General features: G+C 44.9%; 1 protein-coding gene across 5 annotated transcripts in view; it reads left to right on the top strand.

Annotated features, from left to right (window-relative positions):
* The first annotated feature begins 671 nt into the window (after window positions 1–671).
* The window catches only part of MALT1 (MALT1 paracaspase), a 32,730-nt gene continuing 20,192 nt past the window's right edge, over window positions 672–13,209 (top strand). For all 5 annotated transcript variants that reach the window (XM_074932167.1, XM_074932166.1, XM_074932165.1 and 2 more), the window contains exons 1-6: window positions 672–868; window positions 2,446–2,612; window positions 7,778–7,899; window positions 9,014–9,164; window positions 12,259–12,437; window positions 13,015–13,111. In XM_074932167.1, coding sequence (XP_074788268.1) covers window positions 708–868; window positions 2,446–2,612; window positions 7,778–7,899; window positions 9,014–9,164; window positions 12,259–12,437; window positions 13,015–13,111 — 877 coding nt within the window. In that variant the 5' untranslated portion in view covers window positions 672–707. The remainder of the gene's footprint in view (window positions 869–2,445; window positions 2,613–7,777; window positions 7,900–9,013; window positions 9,165–12,258; window positions 12,438–13,014; window positions 13,112–13,209) is intronic.

Genomic DNA, 13,209 nt, shown 5'->3' with positions numbered 1-13,209 from the left:
GCCTCCCCTCCTGAGGGCCACGGGCTCCGGGGCGCGGACAGGGCGAGAGGCGCCTCAGGGGAAGCGAAGGGCGGGAAGCGGCGCGAGGGTCCCCTCGGCGAAGGGCGGGAAGCGGCGCGAGGGTCCCCTCGGCGAAGGGCGGGAAGCGGCGCGAGGGTCCCCTCGGCGAAGGGCGGGAAGCGGCGCGAGGGTCCCCTCGGCGAAGGGCGGGAAGCGGCGCGAGGGTCCCCTCGGCGAAGGGCGGGAAGCGGCGCGAGGGTCCCCTCGGCGAAGGGCGGGAAGCGGCGCGAGGGTCCCCTCGGCGAAGGGCGGGAAGCGGCGCGAGGGTCCCCTCGGCGAAGGGCGGGAAGCGGCGCGAGGGTCCCCTCGGCGAAGGGCGGGAAGCGGCGCGAGGGTCCCCTCGGCGAAGGGCGGGAAGCGGCGCGAGGGTCCCCTCGGCGAAGGGCGGGAAGCGGCGCGAGGGTCCCCTCGGCGAAGGGCGGGAAGCGGCGCGAGGGTCCCCTCGGCGAAGGGCGGGAAGCGGCGCGAGGGTCCCCTCGGCGAAGGGCGGGAAGCGGCGCGAGGGTCCCCTCGGCGAAGGGCGGGAAGCGGCCCCGCCGCCCGGGCCCCGCCACACCGTGCGGCTGCGCCCGGCGCGTCCTTCCGGGCGGGAGCACCGCCCCGGTCGGGCCGCGGCTGGCAGCCGCCGGGCGGGCAGCGGAGGGGCGATGTCGGAGCCGGTGCGGAGCGCGGCGGGGGGGCTGCCCCTCAGCCGGCTGACCGAGCCGCTGCTCCGCAGGCTCAGCGAGCTGCTGGACCGGGCGGCGCCCGGCAAGGGCTGGCGGGACCTGGCGCAGCGGGCGGGGAGCCGCGGCAGGGTCCGGCTGAGGTGAGTGAGGGCGGCCGCGGGGCGAGCAATGGCCAAGGCCGCGGCGCCGCCGCGGGGTGGAGGGAGGGGGAACGGACGCGCCGGCCCCGGGGTCGCACCCGCTGCTGGAAGCCCCCGGCACGGTGAGGGACGCGCCGGCGAGGGGTGTCGGTCCCGCGGTCGGCGGCGGGGATGGAGCCGGCGCGGGTTCGCCTTGGGTGAGCAGCCCCTTCACGAGTTCGGGCGCAGGGCAGCGGCCGAGCGCTGCCGCTGTTCTGCTGCCGCTTCCGCCGGGCACCGGAGCTCTCCGCCGGCGCGGCCGGGCCGTCCCTCCCCGCGCACCCCCACCGCCTTGGTGCGGAGGGGGGAGCATCCCCCGGCCGCAGCCCCGCGCTGGGGTCACGCAGCCCGTCCCTCGGGGATCTTGGCTTAGCCCCACCGAGGGCTCCCAGCAGAAGCAGCAGGGTGCGGGTAGCGTGGGTGTTGCGGGCTGAGAGGGTGGGAGGCGGCCCCTTGCACCTCGGCGGGAGCGCAGCCCGCTGCTCGCCCGAGGCCGGGACCGCGGGCAGTGTTCGCTCGCCCTTCCCTGTAGCTCCTCTTGTCTATATTAGGGCGAACACATTCATTTTCTTCAACTCTTTCTGCCTAGGTCATGCTCTGTAGATCGCTTCCTGATCATTTTACTTCCTGTGGCTTTTCAAGATTTTGGTTGGAGGGTGGTATCTCAAAAAAATGAGGCCTTCCAGGTGCAGCACTTGCAATACCTTATGAAGCTGTGTCCTTCCTCTATTATGACTGTATTTATTAATACAGGGAAATAGAGCCTGAGGACTAGAACGTCGCATCTCCGTAGGGCCTGTTGCTAGGTTTGTTTCTCTGTATTATCCAGTAAAACACTATGAAAGTCTGTGTGACAAGTGAAAATACCTCACCTCCAGGTTGTATGGTAGTGTGATGAACAGTGATGAATCTTTTCAGTGGGAATACATGAACTTACATTCCCTTTCTGTAGCTATATTGATTTCCTTAAAATAACACAGATAATAATCTGTTGTGATTGAAAGTGCTTGAAGGCTTCACATCAGAACTTAAAACTCCACATGGTTATTCCTGGAGATGAATTTACTGGAGCAGTTAACTGCACTGTGGCAGTAGATGTGTGAATTGGTTAAGCTGCAGCAGTCACTTGTTTCAACAACTTCTCTGAAAATCAAAGTCTTCCTGGACTTTCAAGTTAGTCTGACTCACTGTTTACTGCTGCTGAGTTGGGCACATGAAATGAAAGGTGCTGGGCTTGTTTTTCTGATGAGACTTTAAAAAGTGAAAATGAGAAGATTTATTGATACATTTGGCCAGAATTGTTAGGTACAAGCATTTCTTGTTTCGTAGCGTGCGACTTGCTAATACCACTTTCTGCATGTGGAGGTGTTGCTGTGTAACCTCTGAAACCTGAAAGAAATACTGCAGATACGCCCAAATCCGATCTCCCTTTTTTTTTTTTAATCTGTTTGTCTACAAGTGATTTTTAACTCTGCTCCTTTCTGAGTACCCTCAAGCACTAAGAAGGTCTGTGCCATGTCTTTGTCATTATTTTGTAGCCCTCTGGACTTAGAACAGTGTTCCCTCAAAGTGCTGGAGCCAGAAGGAAGTCCCAGCTGGAGTCTCCTGAAGCTGCTGGGGGATCGTGGCTGCACTGTGGTGGAGCTCGTGGAGTTCTTGCAGGCCCTGGAGCACACAGAGGCTCTCCAGTGTCTCAGCCATTCAGGTCAGTTCTGGTTTGTGCCTTCACTGCAACTGTGTGTTTTACACTGGAAACACTGAAGTATTTGTGTTCTACAGTAAGTAAAAAACATCTTTAGTGTTTGCATTCTAGTAACTGGTATTCCTGTATTCTGAGATTAAATAAGGCAAGTAAACTGGCTGAACACAGCGTTGTTGTAACTTGGCTGCATGGATGTGGCAGGTGCTGTCACTCCTCTGCTGACTTGGGTTCTGTGTCAGCCTGTGCCTTTGGGAGATGCTTATAGAACTGAAATGGTTGAGTTAGAATGACAAGTAGTGTTGCCAGCCATCTGTTCGGGCTGCAGGTTTCATTAACTGCATTTCACAGTTTACCCTAATGGAAGGGGAAGGGTCCAATTAGTGCTGGTTCTGGTGCATATGGGATGCAGTCCAGCTTACTAATTGGACAGAAAAAAAGACTACCTTAAGATATAACTGGATTATTTTCTACTAACCCATTCAGCTTGCTTCTTCACAAAAAGCCTAGGAAGTAGAGCAACAAAAGGGAATGCACAGGTAAAACTATGTAGACCAAGTGCTTCTTGCTACAGTACAAAACCAGGGCTCTTTTTCATGTCCTTCTCCTGAAGGATGTGAAGTTCAGCCTACTAGGAAGTTACAAAAGCTTCTCCCACTTGCTACTCTTGGGCAATGAGGCTAGTGAGCCCCTTGCCATACTGACAGCTGTCCTGTTCTTTGGACAGTGTGAGGAAAGAAGCTGTGGGCTGAGAACAATTGTTAAGACAACCTTGGAATTTTTCAAGTAAATTATAGTAATGCTTTGCAGCTGTTTCACCTAGTTAAGGCTGCTGCTTCTTACTGTACTAGGAGGACTGCAGCGTGCTGAATGAGGTGTGATTGAGGTACATGATAGTTTAGTCTGGCTGAAGTATGGCACTGTAGGCTTGGTGGGGAGAGGGGTGTTGGTGTCACCTCAGTGTGAGTGTCTTGCACTCATGGGGCAAGAGTTGGGGTGGGGGCACAGGCAGTACTAGGCTTTCCTGCACTATTATTCCTTTTTATTATTCTCCGTATGGTGGTTGCTGAGGGAGTACTGAAAACAAGAGTGGTTCATGTTGGGTCTGCACTGAGCCAGAATGTTGCACTTGCTTGGTCTGTGATCATCTCGAGTATTACAACTGCTGGACTGAGGATTTTTATGTGGCTGTCAGTCAAGTTACATTCTGAAAATGTAACAAAGACTAAATCCTGGGTAAAACAGGCACTTGCTACATAGCAGAATTGTGAGATAGTGGTGTCCATTAGGGAACTGGATAGAGAGCTAAGATATCCTTGTGTTGAGAGGAGCAAGCCAATAAGGAGACTTTTGTCAAGACCCTTTGGAACTGCAGAGATGGTCTTGTTGTGAATGACTCTCTTGCAGAACACTATGACCTGTGATAGAATGGATTCAGCCTCCTCTAAGGAGGACTGGGTACCCTTGCAGAGACTGAGAAACCAAAACAAAGGGTATTTGAAGAACTTTTAGGTCAATAAGAATTTTAAACCATTTAGAAAAAAAGCAGTAGGCTTTGATATTTGCGGTGAGTTTATTTAAATGTTCAGACGTGGCTGATGTTTGAAGTTAGAAGTACAAACTTGTAACTGCCTGTTTTTTCTAATACACCAGAAAAGTCTTAAGTGTTGCACAAGTTCCTTTAGGAATGGGACTGTTTAATGTAGGACCTCTGTAGCTGTCTCACTGGTTTCTCCCAGCTTAGCTGATGCAGTTAAAAAGACACGAACCTTTGTGAGCCTGTGAGTGTACTGGTTAGCGAGCGTACAGTTTCCATGATGCTTCGTGGTCTGTTTTGACAGTGATACCACCTCAGTACCTTTACGGCAGAGATGTATTGTTACGAGGTGGGACATCGCTTTGTTTGCAGCGATACAAAGGATCCCTCTGAGAATTATAGACTTATCTGTTTCTAAGCTTAGAGACTTGCCTGTCATGTTGGATTAACTCCATAGATCTTCCTCCTACAAAGACACAAGTGGTAGTAATAACCACTTTAAAACATCTCCTTTTTGGTAGAGAGAAAGCCTAGGCATCTTGTTCCTTGGGTCACCTCTCTGTCTCTTCCCTTTTTTATCTTGTCATGTTGTGAACTTGCTGGATGTGAATGAAACACTAAGAGCTTTCTCCCAGGCTAAGAAGGAAACCAGGCTTAAGATGCAATCTGTGGTCTTACAGTCTAGTACTCACTGTGCAACCTCACTGAGTTGTGGTGATTGAAATGGGAGCAAAGAGGTGGTTTTCCTTGCAAGCAGGTCTTTTACTGCAGCAGTTTAGGCACTTCAGTCTGTGAGTAATTGAGGCCGAGTTTCCAGAAATTACTGAAAATGTTTGCCGGTGTGTAAGCTAAGAATGTAACAGTTGGATTATAGTTAATTTGCACTGCATGTTTCAAAGTCTGGTAACCCTAAGTGTTGGTTTGCCATCCTCAGTGGTAAAACTCAAGCTTTGTGTTTTCCAATGAAATTCAAAGAAGCATTTGTATATCTTTGTAATCATTCAGAAAACTGAGCCAGAAGATTTTCTTTTTGAACCATTAAATTCTGTGATGCTTGCAGGAAGTAGCTGTATAGTGCTGAATGAATTTCAGGGAAAAAAAATGAAACTGAAGAAATTATGAATCAGATTTCGTGTTTGTAATGCTTCCAAGGAGTGTAAAATAGTTATTTTTCAGAGAATTTGTTTTTCTCAACTACTTTCTTAAGAGATGTTAGTGATATGAATCAGGAGAGATTTAAAAAAAAAAAAGTGGAAGTCTTTGGAAAGAGCAAATCTTAATTTTTTTTGTTCTTTAAACTGAAATAATACAATTCCTGTTTGTCTTGGTTAATGTTAGGTGATTGTGATGCTTGAAAACTGTACTTAATACACTTCCTTTAACTACGAAAAACGGTGGAGGAAGTGTTAAATGAGGAACTGAGGTAGCTGATCTTCAGGGCTAGGGAACAGAGGGAAGTTATTTTAGAGGAAGGAAGGCAGGGAATTTTCAAGTCCTGTAGCTACTCTGGAGTAGTTGCCTGTGTGATCAACTATTTCAGAGTAAGACTGTGTGTGGAGGAAGTCAATATAGCCCACATCCCTGCTGGACAGATTAACGTGATTTCCAAATGTCATATAATCTCTGTTTCAGTCTGACCATGTGGGTTTCTGCTGAGGTTTCAGCCTGTTGATCAAATTGTTCTGGTTTCTTTCCTCGAACATTCTCTCTTGGGAAAATGTTCTGATGTGTGGCTAAACTTGTTAAACATGAGGGGAAAGAGACAAAAAGAAAACTCCTGGCAGAGTGTAATAAGAAGTCTTGGAGCAAATGATAATCTTGAGTCTTATACCAGGATATTTGCAATCTCTTTGCAGCTATTTTTTTACACAGCTTCTCATTTACTCTATACTATTCTGTAAGATTATTCCCCCAGCAATCTGGAATAGTGCTTCTGTACCAGACTGCACTTTCAGCTCCTGCAACATGTTTTCATTAAACTATAAAGGAGGAACTACTTTCTCCCGTAACAGTATGTATACTTATTTTGTATCTGATTGTTCATTTCTGAGAGTAACGAAATGGTGATGAAGTGCCTCTATACCTTTCACTATTTCTGTGCTTTTTCTGTAGTTAGTTGTACTGGGCCTAGCTAGGCTAGAATTAATTTCTTCATAGCAGCTCATATCATGCTGTCCTTTAGCTTTTGGGCCGAATCAGTGCTGGTAACACAGCAGTGTTCTAACTTTGCTGAGCAGTGTTTGCACAGCATCAAACCTTTCTCTGTTTCTTGCTCTGCCCCCACCCAGTGAATATTTTGGGGGTGTGCAGTAGGCTGGGAGGGGATGCAGTCGGGCAGATGACCTGAACTAACCGAAGAGATATCCCGTATAGCCTGATGTGCAGCAGTAAAAGGGAAAAGGGGCAGTTCTGGAGGGCCTCGCCATCTTTTGCTTAGGAACTGGCTGGGCATCAGTCCACCCATGGGAGTTGAGTGATTGCCTTTGTGTCACTTGTTTTGTTTTCCTCACTATTCTTTCACTCATCCTTTACCTGTTAATTATTATTAATTTTTGGTTCATTTTATCTTTACTTCCAAGTTTTCTTGTTTTTATTCTTCCATTCTCTTTTTCCATGTCCCACTGGGGGTGGGGGGACTGTGTGGTGCTTATCTGCCCACTAGAGTTAACCCACAACGCTCTACCAACTAGTCATTAACGTGTAGTATTGCTTGTGGTCCCACTGGGGCATTTCGCCATCCATAGTAAATAATGCTTCAAACAAATGATTTTTTTTATGGTTTATCAGGTCAGTGTTGCTGAACACCTTGGTCGTAGGTCTGTGTTTTTTGACAGCAGCGTGAGGTTAAACTTTCTGTTCTGCGGTTGGCTTCCCCCCACCCCCACCCCTCTTCTGATGACCTTGGTTATACCAGTGGATCTGGTTTTGGGGTCATGCTGTAACAAGATCTCTGGAATGGTCTAGGTTAAGAAAATAACTGGATCATACCAGACTCGTGTCAGAGTTTCACTCATGCTATTTTCTAGCAGTTAAAATTTGAAGTGGAAAATTTTACTTTGCATATTGGCAAAAGACAACCCCAGCCCTGTGTTCTACAGGAGTTGAAGGCATAAAGCTGAAACCAATGTTTCAGCAAATAAAGTTGCATGAGAAATAGTAGAAAAATGCACTATATTTTAGTTAAACAAACCCTTACTGTTTTGATCCATCCCTCAGGCTGTGCCTAATCTTAATCTGAAGATGAATAACTCAGCTAAACTGTTTGGAGTGAACAAACTCTTAAAACTCTCAATACTTTTCCCAAAAGGGATCTGTGATGCCATTGGAAGTATTTGCTTTAGTGAGTAGAGAGCAAGAGGGATTGAAGTATCCTAAAATAAATATACCTGAATTATCTCCTTTAAATCTTCAATGCTCTGTAGAGTACTGATCAGTCTGAGCATGGATTTTGTGTAATGGAAGACAATTTTAAATGTCTTGAAGTCATATAACTAATTGGAACTGCATGTATACACAGTACAAACAAATGAGTTTCAGGTATATATAATGACAAACTTTCTTTGCACAAAAGACAGTTTACGTTGTGGAATTGTATTTCTTAATAACTTTCCTATGTGTAAATTCCTTTTTAAAGGTATAAAGATTGTTGTACAGCCAGACTCTCAAGCAGTGCTCTCTGGTCAGGTCGTCAAGCTGTGTTGTTGGGCAACAGGACACCCATTTGTGCGTTACCAGTGGTTCAAGCAGGAAAAAGAGGTAATAGTTGATACAGAATATATGGTTTTTAAATGGTGAAAATAATAAATAGGTAATGATTTTGGATGATACTTTTTTTAAGACCATTACTCTTCTTTACAATGAGAGAAGATTACTGTATAATAAAACTAGAAGTTTAAGAAATGCTACATAATGACCCTATCAATGTGCTAAAACAGTGAGGGGGTTCCTTATATTCAGACCACTCTACCCCTGGAAGCTAATCTTGGAAGTAGGGAAATGGTAAGTTTAGTTGTGTCTCAGCCTCCCAAGAAGTTTTGATACAAGCCACTGAGAAACTGCCACACTGGGACAAATGCCAGTCACTTTTGGTCTCAGATGGCTAGAAACTGGTTTCCTAAGAATGCAGGGTTGGAGGCCCGAACTCGGTGGTGCCACAGATGTCTTCAGTAAAATACTGGAATGCATGTGAGCTGGTACCTCTGGAGTCTGAATGGCAGCACGTAGGCCCAGATTTCTGGTCCTGGTTATCTTTCTACAAGATTAATGCATTTTTTCTGAATATTATTTTATCCTAGGTATTATTTTTAAAAATGCGATAAGTTCATGGCATTTAAAATTGCTGTTGGGACTGAAATTTTTAACTGATTTCCTACACCTTTCTAAAAGTTTATCTAGATCATCCAAAACACAGCTTAAAAAATATTATTATAGTCATGTCCTGCTCATTACATTTAAAATATAGATGTGGTAAATAATGATTTTTCTGTGAAAGAATATTACAGTTTCCTGGTTGTAGTTGAATATATTTTAAGACTAGAGCTGAATGTGACACATGCTGGTTGGAGTAGTGCTTGAGAAATTTAGAGTTATTTGTGGAGAAAGGTAGAAATTATTAATTTCAAGAAGAGCTTTTCAACTGGCTTAAAAGCTCAGAACTGTCTTAAATAGAGGCATATGCGTTATTCTTGGAAGAAAGCCTGTCTCTGAGCTACTAAATATGTAGAACAAGACTTTCTCATCCAAAACTTTCAAGGAATTGAGGATGGTGTTACGGACATTGAAATAAGTATTCTAAATATTCTAATGTTTGGTGCTGGTTTAGATTAAATTAATGTAAATTTAAGTATTTCTTGGTTCACCTGCAATTTAGGTTCCCCATGGTAATTCTCCAGAGCTGATTTTGAATCCAGTGAGTGTAAACGATTCTGGCTTTTACATCTGTCGAGTGAACAGTGAATCCTCCTTCGTGTTCAGTCGGTGGGCACGGCTTGAAGTTTGCGATCTCCAGGGTACATCTCATGGTGAGTGGCAAAAGCATTGTCTTCTGAAAGTCTGCCTTCCCACTTGTGAGAGGAACGTGGGTCCCCATTGCCGTATTGCACAGCTGTGAAAGAGGGCTGATGGAAAATGCAGTTTCCAATTTCTGGGCTCTTGTGCTGGTCACAAAAGGAGAGGAGGAATGAAGTTCCACAGTGGTGGGTAAGAATAGACAGATGGAAAACATACACAGCGCCTTTTGATTCTTAAAGGATTCTTGGACCAGAAAAACAGTTATTTAACTCCCTTGTTTATCTATTTACCTCTTGTGGTAACTTGCTGGTGACTGGACACACACAGTCTGTTCTGAGTATCTGCGCCATGGGCTCTGGCCTCACAGGCAGGACTGTTTGTTTCCCCTCCATCTCTGTGCTGCCTGTCTGAGAAGAAAGGTATTTGGGTAGAGGAGAACCTGATGAGGTTCTCTGCCTTCCTAGAAAGAAGTCCTGCCTTACCCAGGAGGTCAAAACAGTAAACTACAAAAGAGTGCCTGCATGCTGGAGGCCTGGACACTTTAGAAAACATAGATACTGTGGAATGGAAAGAGGGTTCACTGCGCTCTGAAGAAATGGGACTGAGGACTGGAGTGAGGTTTGGCAGGTAGCAAAGTGATAGATCTCCCTGCCAGTCACTTTTTCAGATCACAGTAGGGTATCACAATCTTAAATTTGTACCTGTCAGGAAAGATAAACTGGTCAAAGCCCAGCACGTTCTTTCTTTGCCAGAACACCTGGGGAAGAGAAAGGGAGGCTAGAGCTCTGTGGATGTTCTGTGGCAGAACATATGTTTGCTAATGCAATCTTTTCAACTTCACATAGCCAACCCAAATAATAGCAAAGGCATGCCAACATTTAAAGAACTAAACCTATGAGAGGAAGAAACATGAGTTAAACTGAGTCGCTTTGGTGTGAATTGCATCTTCATGTGTTTTCAAAATGGTCAGTGAACAGTCGAGCGTGTTACCTGCATAAGACAAGGCATAGCCATTCTGCTGTGCCACTGTAGGGCCATAGGAGCTTGTGGCACTGTCTTGAAGATACCTCAGCTGCAGAGATGGGCTGATCTCCAGCTGCAGCATACGTGATGAAAGTGTGGGTGTGGAGGAAGCACGAGGAAAATGGAATAATAGCAAAGCAAATCAGAGTAAATAGCTGTTTGCTCAAGAGTGTCCAGCTGGGACTGGGATTTGTTAGTAGAATGTAAAGAAAATCTTGGAAATTTACTTCTTGGATCTAGTTTGCTAATTCTGTGCATTTATTTCCAGCTTCCTGAGGTTGCTGGAATGGTGTCTTTGTTTTCTGCTATAGGGGGTTTTGGTTGTTTTTTGTTGTGGTTTTTTTTCAGAATAGTCAGTTGCATCAAGTAGGCATTGACTTGTGCACTTAGAAAATTTAGAAAGGGCAGACTAATTAAATATCCTGGCCTTGCTTGCTATTGGCACAAAGATAAGTGAGATAGAAATCAACTGCACTGTCTTCAGAGACACTGTCTGCAGAGAGTAGTTATTTTGTCTTATGTCACGAGTCAAAGGTGTTTTCCACTTGCATCCCACGTAGAACAGTTATTCATGTCAGGAAAAGAGAAAACCAAACTTCCAGTAAAAGATCAAAAGCTATTGCAGTGTCATTTGAAGTGACCTTTTTGCATCTTAATCTCGATCATATTCAGTCCCTTATCTACGCAATGATTTCTTCTGCTTTTCCTTTGCTTCTGCTTCAGGTTCAATTCAGTTATAAATGTGAAATTTCAGATCTTGCTGGTTGCATCAGGAAGCTGAGATGAATAACCTTGTAATGACTAAAAAACAAAAGTCTGAGAAAAACCGGTGTATTGTTTCACATTTGTGGCAAAAGTTTTGGTGACTGAAGGGCAGCAGGTATCCACAGAATAGTGACTTCCTTTATGTTCCATGACTTGACCAACCAGGAACCATAACAGAAGTGCGTTTTAGTGTGTTTAGGTCTTGGTGAAGGGTGAAAGGATGAGGGGCAGGAGGAATTGCTCTTTCCTGTAACTCTCCCTCTTAGGGTCCTTACAAAGAAACCTAAAAGGAGGGTGTGGGGCTTGCACTGAATGAACACTCCACCTCCTTTAACATTTGGCCTGGTGGTTCAGTTGAACTAGATGACACTGACAGTACCATTTCTGCAAATGTTGTCTAGGTATGAAATCTTCCATTTCAACTGCTGTCTTTATTTGTTTTCCTTTACCTACTCTCGGTTGCTTTCTTCTTTCAGATATTTTCTGCTTTGTCTCCTTTCATTGCTTTCTGTTTGAGAGCTCAACCACCCTCCACTCCGTAAAAGCTGTCTTGTGAGCTTGTGGTCAGTGAGGCAGCCAGGCACCGTTTTGGAAGATACTGGTACAGGTACTCTGCTCAGTACGCAGAGGTCAGAAGCCTCGCCAGTGGAGCACTCGTGTCCGTGTATGTGCGTAGTAGATGTTTTAAAAATGAGCTCCAACGCTTTGTTTCAATATATTTTATCACATGTAGAAACTTAGAGCAGCTGGACAAGTCTTTACTGCGTTTGGGGTTTTCTGAATAGGTCTCTTTCCCAAAGACATTTCTATGTGTCAGTAGCTGAAGTTTCTTAAGCATTTTTAGCTTTGGGCTTCTTTTAGTATATTTACTGTAAGGTTTGATGCTCAGTTTAGAATAAGAGGAATGAGGATATGCTAAAACTAAGATTCTAAGTTTTAAATTCTTCCTGTGTACACACTTGCACACAAGTTGGATCTTTGGTCCATCCTCCAACAGCCACTCTTCTTTGTACTTGCTCATTTCTCTGGAGCCTTTCTAATCCTACAGGTAGGAATAAATAATGTAAAGAGGGCTTTTTTTTTACTTCTGGGGTATAGTTAATGTGCATTCCTTTTACTTTTCAACTGAAGAACTGGAAAGGTGTTGCTACTCATTTTTAGCATGGTCTTAAAGGACAAATAACTTCACTGCTTTTAAAACAGTCTGTTGTGGTTACAGGAAGATGTAGCCATATGTTGTCAATTCTTATTAATCTATAAGCAGTTAGATTGTCTCATCCTTCCTTTTCTTTTTTCTTCCCCCTTTTTTTTCTTAAGGGAGCTTCGCTGGTTTGCCTGAAAACAAGTTGTGCATTTGTATTCAGCCTCAGCCACAAAACCTGACAGTGGGGGATGCTTTGGTACTAGAATGTGGAGCTGTTGGAAACCCAATTCCTCATTACCAGTGGTTCAGAAATGGCTTTCCCTTGGCAAATGGGAGCAAAAATGTTTACATGGTAAGTTACTACAAAGTGCCAACCTTGGGGGACTAATGTGCAAGCACCTTTAATTTATCACATAAAGCTTCCTTGAGGAAAATAATTTCTTCACAGCCTTGATAAGCCTTATGGAAGTGCTCCCTCTAAGTTGTTATGTGGTGTAACTCACTTGCCCATACTGTTCTGAGTCTCCCGGGTGCATAATTTTAATCCTGAACATGTTTCAGGTGGTAGTCACGGGAAGTAAAGCTGTAGTATATTTTGGATTGTGTGACGTATTGACCTAAAGATTAAGTATCGGTAAAAATGATGGTTTCTCTATCTTGCACTGCAAAACTCTGATTTGTACAAGCTGTTGCATTCGCTGCTTAATGCACCTCAAGCCTGCGAGGTGGATTTGCATTCTTCAATTCTTGAAAGCATTTCTAGAACACAAGTGCTGTCCAGCTTACTGAAGAATGAGGGTATCGGCAGCTTTTCGGTTTGTTTAGACTTTGCTTTTAGTTTTTACTCTTTCTTGCATGTGGGTTTAAGTGAAACTGATAGAAGTATTGTGTTGGGGTCTGGGGGAATGACAGTGATGGTGCTTGTTTAGGTAACTTATGCGGATGTGGAACATCAGGGAACATATTGGTGTCACGTATTCAATGACTGGGAAGATCAAGACAGCAAGAAGATAGAAGTCATTATAGGTAAGGAGTTTTTCTGTTTGGTACAGGTCAGCTGATTTATCAGTTTCTTCTCTATCATTAGAATTTATTTTTGAAGCTTTCATTATTAGGCCAAGCAC

The sequence above is a fragment of the Athene noctua genome, chromosome Z, assembly GCF_965140245.1.
Source record: "Athene noctua chromosome Z, bAthNoc1.hap1.1, whole genome shotgun sequence".
Classification (NCBI taxonomy): domain Eukaryota; kingdom Metazoa; phylum Chordata; class Aves; order Strigiformes; family Strigidae; genus Athene; species Athene noctua.
This window is presented reverse-complemented; position numbering and strand designations above follow the sequence as displayed.